The 13,362-nt window shown below is 48.5% G+C and overlaps 1 protein-coding gene across 1 annotated transcript in view; it reads right to left on the bottom strand.

Annotated features, from left to right (window-relative positions):
- Positions 1-8,932, bottom strand: part of LOC119388149 (motile sperm domain-containing protein 2) — a 46,970-nt gene extending 38,038 nt beyond the window's left edge. The window contains exons 1-2 of the mRNA XM_037655799.2: positions 8,693-8,932; positions 4,705-4,836 (exon numbers count right to left, since the gene is read on the bottom strand). Coding sequence (XP_037511727.1) covers positions 4,705-4,819 — 115 coding nt within the window. The 5' untranslated portion in view covers positions 4,820-4,836; positions 8,693-8,932. The remainder of the gene's footprint in view (positions 1-4,704; positions 4,837-8,692) is intronic.
- Between the last annotated feature and the right edge of the window lie 4,430 nt (positions 8,933-13,362).

Below are 13,362 nucleotides of genomic sequence, written 5' to 3'. Positions count from 1 at the left end.
AGGATGATGATTGTAATAACTGACCATTTTTATTGACATAATCAATGCTACGGGGTGGTGATAATGTAGCCTGCATGACCTAACCTGATTTCCCCGCATTCCAAGCGGTTTGCTCTCCTGCTTATAATACTCCATATGGTGTAACCAAGCTTGTAACATCTCCGGATATACAGGTTGTTTCAAGAAATGTGTCCTGTATTTTTTAAAAATCACAGAAAGGAGGTATCTGCGTGCTACCTGCGGCGTTACCTTTACGGTGGGGAAGGGCATTTTGCGATGCGTACAAACGTTAATTACGGCAGTAATTATAGAAATTAAGAAAATTAACTTTTTAACCAGTGGAAATAAGTGGTCGAGTCAAATGGGCGAATGGGAGCGCTTTCTGAAAATAGCCCATAGCCGCTTTGAAATTTTTGAAAAGCAGCCAACCAAACGACTCGTCCAGATTCTCCAGCCCGAGGTGACGTCCCCCATTCCCGTGACTGCCGCATGGACCTCCCTTTCACAATGGAGGAGCTCGAGGCGGCACTAGCTCTCTGCAGGCGTTCTACCGCTCCGGGTCCAGATGGTATTCCATATCGAGCCTTGTGCAACCTGGGAGGAGCCGCAAGGAGAGAATTGCTGAGCCTCTACAACTCCTCATGGCAGGATGGCAATGTTCCCGACGACTGGAAAGTAAGCCGCTTGGTGCCTCTCTTGAAGCAGGGCAAATCGCCCCTCGAACTCGCCTCATACCGCCCAATTGCACTAGCCAGCTGCGTAGGAAAGATGATGGAAAGAATGATCCTTGGCCGCCTTGAGTGGTATCTTGAACACTACAAGATTTACCCGAATTCCATGGCTGGTTTCCGACGTGACCGCTCTTCCATCGACAATGTAGTTGATCTCGTTTCGTATGTTCAGCACGAAAAGTCCCGTAAGCGACTATCTGCAGCTTTGTTCCTAGATGTGAAAGGTGCATACGATAACGTATTACATGAGGCTATTCTCGATGCACTTGCGGCGGTTGGCCTCGGTGGTCGAATTTTTTCGTGGATTGCAAGTTACCTGGCTGCAAGGTCATTCTTTGTGTTAACAGACGATGGCCCAACTACATGACGTTATACCTCCAGGGGCGTTCCTCAAGGCGGAGTTCTCAGCCCGACGCTATTCAACCTCGCACTTATTGGGCTTGCTGACTACTTGCCAACTACCATCAAGGTTTCAATATACGCAGACGACATCTGTGTCTGGACTTCGGCAGTCACACGTCCTCAGATACGTGCGCGGCTTCAAAGAGCAGCAACTTTGACAGCTAGCTACTTGTGTAAACAAGGTCTCAGCATATCACCAGAAAAATGCGCACTGGTGGCATTCACTCGGAAACTAATGAAACCTTATGTCATCTCAATCAACGGGCGGCCCATTCCTTATGCCAGAACTCACAGGTTTCTTGGCGTAATCATCGACAGGGACCTATGTTGGAGCCCGCACGTGGCCTACCCGAAGCAGCGCCTGACAGCAATTTCCCAGTTATTCAAGTTCTTGGCAGGAAAGACGTGGGGGATGTCAGTAGACGCAATGCTGGAACTCTACAGAGCGCTCTTTCTCGGTTTTCTTAGATATAGCCTGCCCGTGCTGAGTAATACTTGTAAGACCAATATTCGTGTTCTGCAGGCAGTACAAGCTCAAGCACTCAGAGCGTGCCTTGGTTTGCCCAGATGTACGTCAATAGAGGCAACTATAGCGATTGCTCGTGACCATCCAATGCAAACTCACATTACGGTGGAAGTCCTGAGAACGCACATCAGACATTTTGCACGTGCTCCCTGTCATCACCTTGCAACACTGCCTTCAGAGAGGCGCCACGCATCATTTTCTAAAACTATCGTCAAGTACAACGACAAACTTCCCTCGGGCTTCACCACTGCATCTAAACCACCGATGTCCCCTTGGTGTTTTATTCGACCCACAGTTCAACTCAGTGTACCAGGGATCCGGAAAAAATCTGAGCTGTCGTCACCTGTGTTGAAACAACTGTCTCTGCTTCAATTGTACGAGAAGTATGCGGACAGTGTACATATATATACAGATGGTTCCACAAACATCCAGTGTTCGTCCGGTGCGGTGGTTGTACCAGCAAGAGCTATTACCATCAGCTTTAGGACCGACCACTCCACGACGTCGACAGCTGCGGAACTAGCTGCTCTGCGCGCTGCACTTTGTTTGGTTAATCGGGAACCACCTCAACATTGGTCTATCTTCAGCGACTCAAAGGCAGCCCTAAAATCTGTGCTATCTGCTCTGCGTCGCGGGCCATATGAACAGCTCGTTTTTGAAATTCGAGGTCTTCTCCACACTTCATATGAGAAAGGGCACCACGTGACGTTTCAATGGCTGCCAAGTCACTGCGGCGTCATAGGGAACGAACAGGCCGATAATGCCGCTCGGACAGCTCATGAAAGCACACAGGAAGATACCATCCCACTTTCAAGGTCTGACGCTGCCAGCAGTCTTCGAGGCCTTGCACAGGAGATCACGCTCGCTCTATGGTGCCCACCAAGCAGCCAAACCAACCGGACTAATCGTCAACGCCACCTGTCCTCTTTGATGCATATCTGTATGCCAACTGGACTCCGCCGAAGAGAGGCCACACTGCTTTATCGCTTGTGGCTAGGGGTGGCATTTACGAAATCCTATTCCTTTCGTATTGGAATGGCCGACAACGCTCTCTGCGATGCCTGTCGTTGCGAGGAGACGCTACAACACGTCCTGTGCGACTGTCCGGTATATAATGCTCAGAGACAGTCATTAGCGTTTGTTCTAGCGCGCCTTGATAGTAGACCAATGTCTGTTCAAACAATACTTGCATGTTGTCAACAGAAGACATCACAATTGAAGGCGACGAAGGCACTGCTGAGGTTTTTGAGAGCGACGAACTTGGCCAAGCGCCTGTGACAGAAATGTCGCGTACCACGCAGGAGTGACCAACTACCACGCAAGAGTGACCGACTGTTTCTATGTGTGCTATGCTACCACGCAAGAGTGACCGACTGATTCTATGTGTGCTGTGTCGTGCTATCTTTCTATCTTTCTCTCTCTCTCTCTCTTTCCTCTCCATCTTTAAATCTCCCCCACCCTGTCCCCATGTGTAGGGTAGCAAACCGGTTGTCCTATACTGGTTAACCTCCCTGCCTTTCCTTCTCTACTATTTCTTCTCTCTTCTTTGAAAAGCAGCTACAGGTAATCACCGCGGAGCGATGAAATCTGGATAATTTTGCTGCCGATACCGAAACCTACGCACCAAAAAGCGCGTCTGCCATTCATTGCGGAAACGCCCTCCGTGACGGCACTGTTTCCCTCGCACAGGGGGGAGGACGATAAGCGAGCACCCCCCCCCTGAGAGGGAAGCAGTGTAGCAGTGTCGTCAAGGGGGGCGTTTCCGCAGTGAATGGCAGACGCGCTTTTTGGTGCGTAGGTTTCGGTATCGCCAGCAAAATTAGCCAGATTTCATCGCTCCGCGGCAGGGGCGTAGCCAGAAATTTTTTTCGGGGGGGGGGGGGGGTCTGACCCCCCCCCCCCCCCTTGGCTACGCCCCTGCTCCGCGGTGATTACCTGTGGCCGCCTTTCCAAAATTTCAAAGCGGCTATGGGCTATTCTCAGAAAGGGCTTCCATTCGCCCATTTGACTCGACCGCTTACTTCCACTGGTTAAAAAGTTAATTTTCCTAATTTCTATAATTACTGCCGTAAATAATGTTTGTACGCATCTCAAAATGTCCTCTCCACAGTAAAGGTAACGCCGCACACACACACACACACATATATATATATATATATATATATATATATATATATATATATATATATATATATATATATATATATATATATATATATATATATATATATAACCATGGGTATTCCTGTTGCAACCATTTGCTCCAGTATGTTTCTGTTATCAGGCAGTCAGCTGTGGTCTCAAGTAGTGAGCAGTTAAATGGCAACGGCCATATAGAGTGACATCAAGTTGCCAAATATTGTTGAATTAATATAAATCATTCAGGTTCACCTCTCATGAAAAGTGGAACCAACGAATGCCCTCATGACATACAAGATTTCACATAGCAAAGCCTTATCTTACCTGACACCCTCCTTGTAAATATTTCTATCAGGTTCACTTGCTCATTTCATTTTTTTTATATTCTTTCTTTCTATTATTATTTCCTCCCCTCTCTTCTTTAATCTGTCAATCCCATTCCCCATCCCTACACAGAGTAGCATGCCAGCGGTATACTGACGCCGGCAAAAATCTCTGTATTTCTAATAAAGAGCATCTCTCTCTCTCTCTACAAGACGTATCATGAAAAAGAAAAAAAAAAGAAATGTTGATAACTAGATAGGTCGCGTGTTGAGTGCGGAAGTTGAAACTCGCATGCGCATCTTTGCCCTTAGCAGGCTTCTGTACTTATGATGATATGTGGTTTTTAATGGCTCAAAGGCCAGTTGTGGTCAAAGAGCACCATGACTGATGTTAACGTTGACCAATGAGTCATGGTGATATCGTGTAATGTAGCTGTAAAGTGGCCTAAAATCAATCGCTATGTGGAAGCACATAATATACATATATATAGTACAAAACAGTTTCTGGACTTAAGGTGTCGAAAACACCTTCTGCTGCTAATGGTTTTCTCTACATATACGCTACGTCGTCGGCTGCTCTCACCGTGTCTTTCCGGCCACTGCTGCAAACGCTGGCGCAACTCCTTGATGTTCTCCATGGTCACCCGGTCCCAGTACACTCGGTCCCCGAAGTCGTCATTGTCCAGCATGTAAGGCATGGTTGCGGTGGCAAAAGCTGGAAGGCACACTTGTAATGAGTATCGAACAAAGCGGCGCCTGCCTTTCTGTCCTAGTGACTCGATATGTTTACAACGAGCCTTCTAAATAGCGCTACGCAAACACGGCCGCTTTCCGACGTGGCGAAAGTAGCGTCGCACGTGCGCATGTTCTTTCCCGAAGGTGACTGCGTGCGCCAGCTAGCATTCGTCTCGCCCACCGGTACCGTCCTCTCAGCTTCGTTCAATGTCTTCGTCATCGACTCTCGCACCGTTTAGAAGTGGCCTCGAAGGTCTTTCTGTCTGATTGGCATAGCCAAACTCCTCATGCATTCAGAGAGCTTCCAATTTCCTGCTACACCCGGAAAAGACGCGAAGGCGGCACGTATGTCACGGGTAGCTTTGCCAAACTGCGATTATTAACGCGGTATAACGTACTTTTACGAACGCAAACGGTGTTTAGGGAAAACAAGTTAGTGTTTACAGCGAAGATGCCCGTTTGCGTTCAGTCAACATAGAGTGAGTGTGGGTCACCTTGAGCTTAACGAAATGGAAACGGGTGCGTTGGGCCTTACGTAAAACGATGTCTAGCCTATAGCAGCCTTTCCGTAATTGTGGTGACGTCAAACGCCAAGGTTTCGGATTACCTTTTCCGTTGCTAAGCCTCTGTACTTGTTCAAACGAAAGAAGCTCTGAAAATTTGAAAAAAAAGAAAAAGAGGGAGGAAAGTTACTAAGGGCTTAGGTTAGGATCTATACTGAAAAAAAAAAGGAGAAAGCAAGGGTCTGAGGGGGGGGGGGCGGCATATCGTTCATATTAGATAACATTTGGGAGGTACTGTCGTGCGCAGTATGAGCGGGAACACCCTCGAGAACGTGGCAAATAGCCTCAAACCCTTCGCTGGGGGAATCTCGGTAGCCGCTGTTGGAAACAAAGTGGAAAGGGCACCGTGGTCCCGCTAACCGTTGGTACTTCCGCCTCTAGTGGTGATACAAAACGCAGCTGATTGCAAGCCACCGGCCGATCGCGATGATAGGGCGGATATGCCACGCAGAGTGCGGCAGTGGGCTGTCATAGTTCCGCGCCAGATACGACACTCCCGTTTGTCTGTCACACAAAATACAGATACAACAAAACAGGATTGAAAAAACCAACACAACAACCCTTCGCTGCGCATGAGCGCTGCAACAGGCGTTACGCTATTTAGCTGTTGTCAGGCGTTCACACGTGCGGGGGAATCAAACTAATCTTGTTTCTTCTCTTCATTTGGCAGGTCCCGCTTTCGTTAGTCGGAGCAGAATATTTTTTTCCAGAGGCGTAAATATTACATCATCCCATAATGGACCTTTTTCACGAAAGGTAGAGCGCCCCTATCGTCGAGAGCCAAAAGCAAATACTGTGGCTTTCCGGTCGACGCGACAGCGTGGGAGCTTGTGCGTTCCTTTGCTTCCACGGCCTCCGAGACTGCGCGCCGGCAGGTTTCGGAGGCCGTGTGCCACCAAAAATGTTTCGGGGTGGCGCCGTCGAAGTATTTCCGGCGCGCATGCGCAGAAAGCGCCCGTGAAAAAGGTCCATTATTACACTACAGTTAAACACAAATGACGTCCACTATGCTTTGCTAGTCCTAACTGTCTGTTGTACAGCGAAACCTCGGTGATACGATCACGGCTCATACGAATTTCGGGGTGATGCGAATTTTTCTTTGGTCCCGGCCAAGGCCCATTGGCCTGCAATGTAATGGAGTACGGTTGATTCGAACAGATTTTCCCGCGACGTTTGATACGAACGTAAGCTACCGCGCAGGTACATACGAAGAGGTGCTGTCCGCGCTGTCGCGGAAGGCGCGCCAAGCACGTGCAGGCGCAAAAACGCAAGCGCGGGCATGCGCGCCGCCCCGCCAATTCGTCGGAACCACGCTGTAAGAAAAATACTTTTCTTACACAATGATCACAATAAACATTCAGTGATGCATCGTAGCCTCCGAGATTGTGTGCGCGAATCTTGGAGGCCCTAATGTGCCTCCATGTGTTTTCACGTTTAGGTTACAAGTCATGTCCTCCATGCAAGCGATGTAATCGTGCATCAGACGTCCTATGAAAGGCTCGGAATGGAGAACCTCTCGAAAAACATCCCCAACCCCACCGCAATAAGAAAATAATAACATAGGACCGCGGTTTTGAAGTTTTCTGGCCTTCATCTATTGTGTCAAAGCGCGCCTAATTCACTTTCGCCGTACTACTCTATTGTCGCGCGAAAAAGCATACTGAGATTTGGAAGGGGCTACTAGCGGTCGCGGGTCACAACACATCTGGTTCCATAATTACACACGCGCGCACGGGACGTATATTTACGAGTGCAGGTATGATCGTTGACGTCTAAAAACTTCAGTGGTAATCATTCAGAGCTGTTCGTGACTTTGCTGCGGCCCTGAAAGACAATAACTGAAAATGTACGCCTGCTTTCTTTTGTCGCATGCTAATTTTCCATATTTTCTGGTGATACGAATTTCGGATGATACGAATATTTTTGGTGATCCCGCGAGATTCGTATCACCGAGGTTTTACTGTATTCACTTGGTTGTGTATAACAAAGAAACGAGTCCATATGCAAGCCCCTCGAAAAAATTCCCTTTCTTTTGTTTTTTTCATAGCAAGGACCTCGTCCCGGCAGACTTAATGCCTTAAGGTAGCATGCGAGGGTCTATCGGTCAGTTGCCACCTCGTGCAAAGGTCACGCGCGACGTGACGCCCTCTGGCGAAAAAGTGTTCCACAGTCGCCGCCTTGGCTACGAGTGGCGCTGGCTAACACTCCCAGGGATTACACGCACAAAATACCTAACAAAGTGGACGGGAAGGCGCCTTTCGTCGTAGCTAAATTGGCACTGCATCTAACGCATAATTCGAAGGTTGTGGGTTCGCACCCCACCTGCAGAGAGGTTGCTTTTTCGTTCACTTTAATCTCTTTCAAGTTATGTCATACTATTGCACTTCAGTTAAAAACAACAAATGATGTGTCCTTGGCTTTCCTTGGCATAATTTTCTGTTGGATTAATTCAGTTATATACATCGTGACAATAGCAAGACGCGCATCTGATACAAACCTCGCTATTTATTTATTGCGGCTATATTGGCTGCTAAATGACGAAGTAGAGTAGCCGCCGTCCGTTTCGCAGAGGCTGAGGATGGGCCTCTGTGTGAACAGAGGGTGCTTGAGAAAACGGCAATTTCTCGTTACGCTTGTAAACTCTACGCGCCGCGCACGACTGCAAAATTTGGCGGACAGGTTCATAGCACTGTTTGCTATTCGTAGAATGTGTTTTTTCACCAAGACCGAGGGATGGTTCAGGGCCCTTTGAAGTCATGCAACAATTCACATTCGCGGTGACTGCACAGGCGCCGAGCCACACGAAACATGTCGCTTTTAGTCATAGCCGCCGTTGGCCAGCAAAAACATAACATTCAGAGGGAAACCCGTTTTCAAATAAGAAAAAAAAATGGATTCAGGGAAGCTTGAACTTGGGCTAGTCGGTACGGCATCTAATGTTGTTGCGCTGAGCAAAATGCACGAAGGACTACCGCAAAAGGGGCCATAACAAGTGGTGTCCTGACGACTTGTCCTGTACCCTTTTTCGTTAGTCCTTCGTGCATTTTGCTCAGTGCAACAACATTAGAAAAATTCGGGGGTTTTACGTGCCAATCCCACGATAGGATCATGAGACACTGCGTAGTGCGGGATTCCGACCAACTGGTTTTCATTACGTGCACCTAAAACCAACTGCACATGTGGTTTTTCCTTGCATTTTGGCCCTGTCGAAAGACGGGCGTTTTCTTTCGTCCGACCAGTTAAGTTCACTATAAAGTACAGAACATTGCTTACCTTATTTTTACCAAAGAACTTGTGAAAGTTGATCGGTTCCGCAGTACACTGTCACAAACGTGCAAGAATCAACCGCTTGCTGCACACACACACACCAGATCTGTCTTGCACGCAAGCGTGTTTCAATATCCTAAACAGCGCAATAGATGTACTCCCGGTTGCCGTCACATGCGGGACAGTCACGTGACGCGAGCCGAAACGTCACATGTGACGTCACTGGTAGAGTGGCGCGTCGTTGCAGACTCTGGTTCCGGCAAGATATTGAGAATCGCGAAGCGACACTAGTGGATTACTGGCGTCCCAGTGACGCAGGCCGACCAGTGACACTTGCAAAAAGGCGATACTTATGCAACGCCAGGCAGAACGCTCCCTTTCATTCGTATATTGCGGCGCTGGTATGACGTCCTACGTGACGTTTTGCGCTCGGGTCATGTGAGCATACCGCATGTGGCGGTGACCGGAAATTCCGATATTGAGCACATTCAGATACGGAAGCAAGCCGCGCACAACGGTTTTACCGCTCTGAGATTTCAGCTGATTTGGCGGCTTTGGCTTGAAAGCTATAGGACTGCTATAAGGTGGGCTAGTTGGTGTTGATTCATCTTCAAAAGTGCGCTTAGTGAAGAACACAGACACAAAAGAAAACATACAGGACATAAGGCAACGAGCGCTCGTTGCCTTATGTCCTGTATGTTTTCGTTTGTGTCTGTGTTCTTCACTAAGCGCACTTTTGAAGATGAAAGCTAGGTCATGTCACGTCACGTTTTTCTTCACGCTCGGCCCAGAATGTCAGCACTGACACCCACTTCTATCACAAGCTCAACCTTTCACATGAAAGTCAGCTGCGCTTGACGTTGCAGGCTCGCACGAGCGGCTGCAAACCTGCATTTGACAGACCGCAGTTATTGCATCGGCACTCTGCCCTCAAAACGAGACAAATAATCGAGGCTTTCTTCGTGATGGGCTCTGATGCAGTGCATTTCCCACGTTGCTTTTCCCTGGAGGAGCGCACTTGTTTATCGCCTTGTCACTCCTATGTCGTTAGGGGCAACACGGTGCCTGATTACGCAAGCCGATCTTGGAGCAGCACCTGTTCTGCAAGTGCGCACAAAGGTGAGCAACCACTGACGGCTGCCATGTATACGTAATACCTCACTGCCCCCGGTCTGTCCCAGCCAATTGACTTCGGCGACCGCTGTTCAAATGGAGATTCTTCCTTGCCGCTCATTCGGGCCTGTTCCTATCATATACCAGTCACTTATTTCCGGTCTGCCGCATTCTTGCGCAATCAAAGTCCAGTCGATCCGCAACTATGCGCAGGGTGGCATTTGCACATCTACACGTCACTTGCGAACTCATTATACCGCGACCGGCCAACACGCAACGAGGCGCCAAGCGCGGCGTGCCCGTCACGCAGCGTCAGCTTTTTTCACGCTTCGTTCTCCCGCTTGTTTACTCTTGGCGATGCGTGCGAATTTTCCTGGTCTGCGGCAGCTTCGGCGCTTTGACGAGTTGATGAAGCTTTGACGTGGGGACCTCTCGCTAATGTGGGCGTTTCCGAGCAATATGTTTGCGAGCCCGCGTGCGATCACAGCTACTGAAAGGTGGATTCTTCGGGAAAAAAGAAAAAAAAATGGTCTAGCGTTCGCAAAATGGTAGTGATGTTCGTAAAGGTAACGATCAGCTATAACAGCCAGAGAAGTAATAATAATATCTGGGGTTTAACATCCCAAAACCACGATATGATTATGAGAGACGCCGTAGTGGAGGGCTCCGGAAATTTCGACCATCTGGGGTTCTTTAACGTGCACCTAAATCTAAGTACACGGGCCTCAAGCATTTTCGCCTCCATCAAAAATGCAGCCGCCGCGGCCGGGATTCGATAACGCGACTTTCGGGTCAGCAGTCGAGCACTGTGACCACTAGACCACCGTGGCGGGGCAGCCAGAGAAGTAGGTGTAGCCCATATAGCGCTAGTTTCCAACAGTAAAATAACTTCACGGCCATCGAACAGGGTAATGAAAAATAATGGGACCTGACACTAAGACATACGCAGAAAGCAGAATGAATAAGAGAGCAAACTTAAGTAACTGGTACTATAGCCGAGACGCAGAGGAAGTTATTCAGGTACGACATAGAGAGCAGATAATCGATGGTCTCTGAGCACGAGAGAATGAGCTCTTAGCGAAGGAAAGCACTCCCTGTAGGCTGACAGATTCGGTACAGCGATCAGAAGCTTCAAGACGAAGGGAGCAAAACGTTTCAGGGGCGGATCATCCCGGTGCTTACCGCACTGTTATCTGTGGATTTGGGGCGATGCTGCTTCTGTCCTGCATGACATGTAGACCGCTAATAAAGGACCTAGACGAAGAAAAAAAAAACGAACAACGACACCGCCCCTGTTGTCGTATGTGTTTCCTTTTCTTTCTCTTTTTTTTCTCCACGCCCTTTATTAGAACATGTCATGCGGTAACTACCTACTAAGCCAAATTCAAGCGCTATTGTCTTGCCGAGTAGCTCCCACACAGGGCAGCACAGCACACCGGAAAACGAATTACGTACGCAGCCCCATTTGTGTTTCACCCACTAATGTCGCGGTTTCCCGGCAGCGTCGTCTAAGAAATAACACAATGTAACAACGAATGGCGGAAATATGCCGTGCCTGTAGCAACATCGTCACCACCACCACAACCGGTACTTAACCTCGCTGCAACAAATGTGCGCTGACTGCATAATTCCTTTGTTAAAACCAAGCTTTCTATGGCCATTTTGCAAACGATTACCACGTCCACTCGACCGGCTCCACGTTAGTACAGTGTGCCGATCGTGTAGGTAGTTCCACAGTAAATTTGGCTGACCCCGGAGAAGGCGCTATATAAAGTGGCCTGATGTATACAAGACAGTGTAATCTCCAGTCGCATGTATCACACGAACCACGCGCGTTCTGCGGGGAAGGCACGTGTTCGCTGCGCTGCAAAGGATGGTGTTGAATATGATAGCCTTTGCAGACCGCACCATGAAAGGTTGGTACACCCAGATTCTAAAGTATACGTTGATTCTGCAAAATTTTCCAGGATTGATCAACACTTTAATTTGCGGAGCAGTTTACTGGAGGTAGCAACTAAAGGTACTTTTCACGCAGTGGACACCTAAAGAGCGATGATGGTGCAGTGACCGCTTGTGCTGTTGGTGAAACGAAATATTACTTCATGCAAGGAAAAACTTTCCTTAGGTGTGCAACACGTTGAAGTAAATGAAGGCGATAGGGCACCTAAAGCGCACTCTGTGCTTTCGCATTCATTTCGGTCAACTTTTCTGCGCACTAAAGATGTTTTTACTTGTCGGACGTGAAGGTGATTTCATGCATAAACAATACTAGGACACAGTGAAGACTGTGACTTTTTGATGGTTCTGCACTGAAAGGCTGAAATGCAACACCACCATGGCCAAATTTACGTCATTTCAAGTAATAGTGACGCTCACTAATGAAACAAGGCGTTGTTTGTTTGTGTTTGCGTGCCAGTTCGTGTGCTTGCTCGCGTCCAGCCAGAAATGCCGCAGAAGCCGATCGTCAAGGAGAAGGGGTTGTGCAGGGGTGCAATGGAGTTAAAGCTTACTTGACGTATCCTTGCAGACGTACTGCAGGCATTTACTGCAACTCATTGCGCATGCGCCAGAAGCTTTCTTCCGCTAGACATTTTCTTGTGACGTCGTTTTATCAAAGGCACGGAGCAATCATAACAATTCATGCCTGGCAGCTAGTGCGGATAGGTTGAATGAACAGGAATAGGTGACTAAGGCAGGCTGGCTGACGTTTCGATAGGTGGACTTTTCTCTGTCAAAGGCGCTTTGTCATCCTTGGCGTGTCATATTTAAGCACGTTAGTTGTGAAACCACGGGGCATCACGTCAACAACTAACCCGCTTAAAGCTTACACGCCGCAGATGGCAAGGCGCCTTCGACAAAGGTCGGTCCTGCTATCAAAATGCCGGCGAGCCTGTCTGAGGATCACGTATTGAGTTACCGGCAGGTGTGCTTGCGACGATGATGTAATTAAGTGTCGTTCTTGTTTGTAATAAACCGGTTGAGAGTTTCCGCTCGTGTTGTTTTGGTCTCTTCTTCGCCTTGGTCTAGTGTTGCATGTTGAATGATGAATCGGTACCAACTCGCCCGACTCTCAGTTCGTTTGTCGCTTTATTCATGTCCATTAAACCTATCCACACATTGTGCTTCCATACGTCGGTTGCCACCTTTACTTCAGATGTCTTCAGCGAACTCGTGCCCCGCACCCTTGTAACCCAAGGACGCCCTATTAAAACCATGGGAATCTGCTGTTCTCTTCGCAGGCGCAGCATCCAATTGTCTTTGCGTAGCCTTTTTACTCCATTGCATATTCGAGCGAGTTCGTCACGCAAGAAGGCAACGACTAATGCCTGTCATTTGAGGTCAGGCTATCCATTGGGTCTTGGTCTGCTATGACGTAAACGGCTGCCGTTGCCAGCTGGAAATGACAGAATCGCTCTTCCTGTTCGAGGCAAGAGACAGATGTGGGTGATGGCTGTACTGATGGCGCAACGGGAGCCCGCCGCGAGGCACTAACGCAGCAGTTGTTTTATTGGGCGAGTAATATGGCCTCGTGGGACTCTCACCCGAAAATGTCGTGACGTTAT

This window comes from Rhipicephalus sanguineus, chromosome 3, assembly GCF_013339695.2.
Source record: "Rhipicephalus sanguineus isolate Rsan-2018 chromosome 3, BIME_Rsan_1.4, whole genome shotgun sequence".
Classification (NCBI taxonomy): Eukaryota; Metazoa; Arthropoda; class Arachnida; order Ixodida; family Ixodidae; genus Rhipicephalus; species Rhipicephalus sanguineus.
The sequence above is the reverse complement of the archived record's forward strand: the minus strand, read 5'-3'. Positions and strand labels throughout refer to the sequence as shown.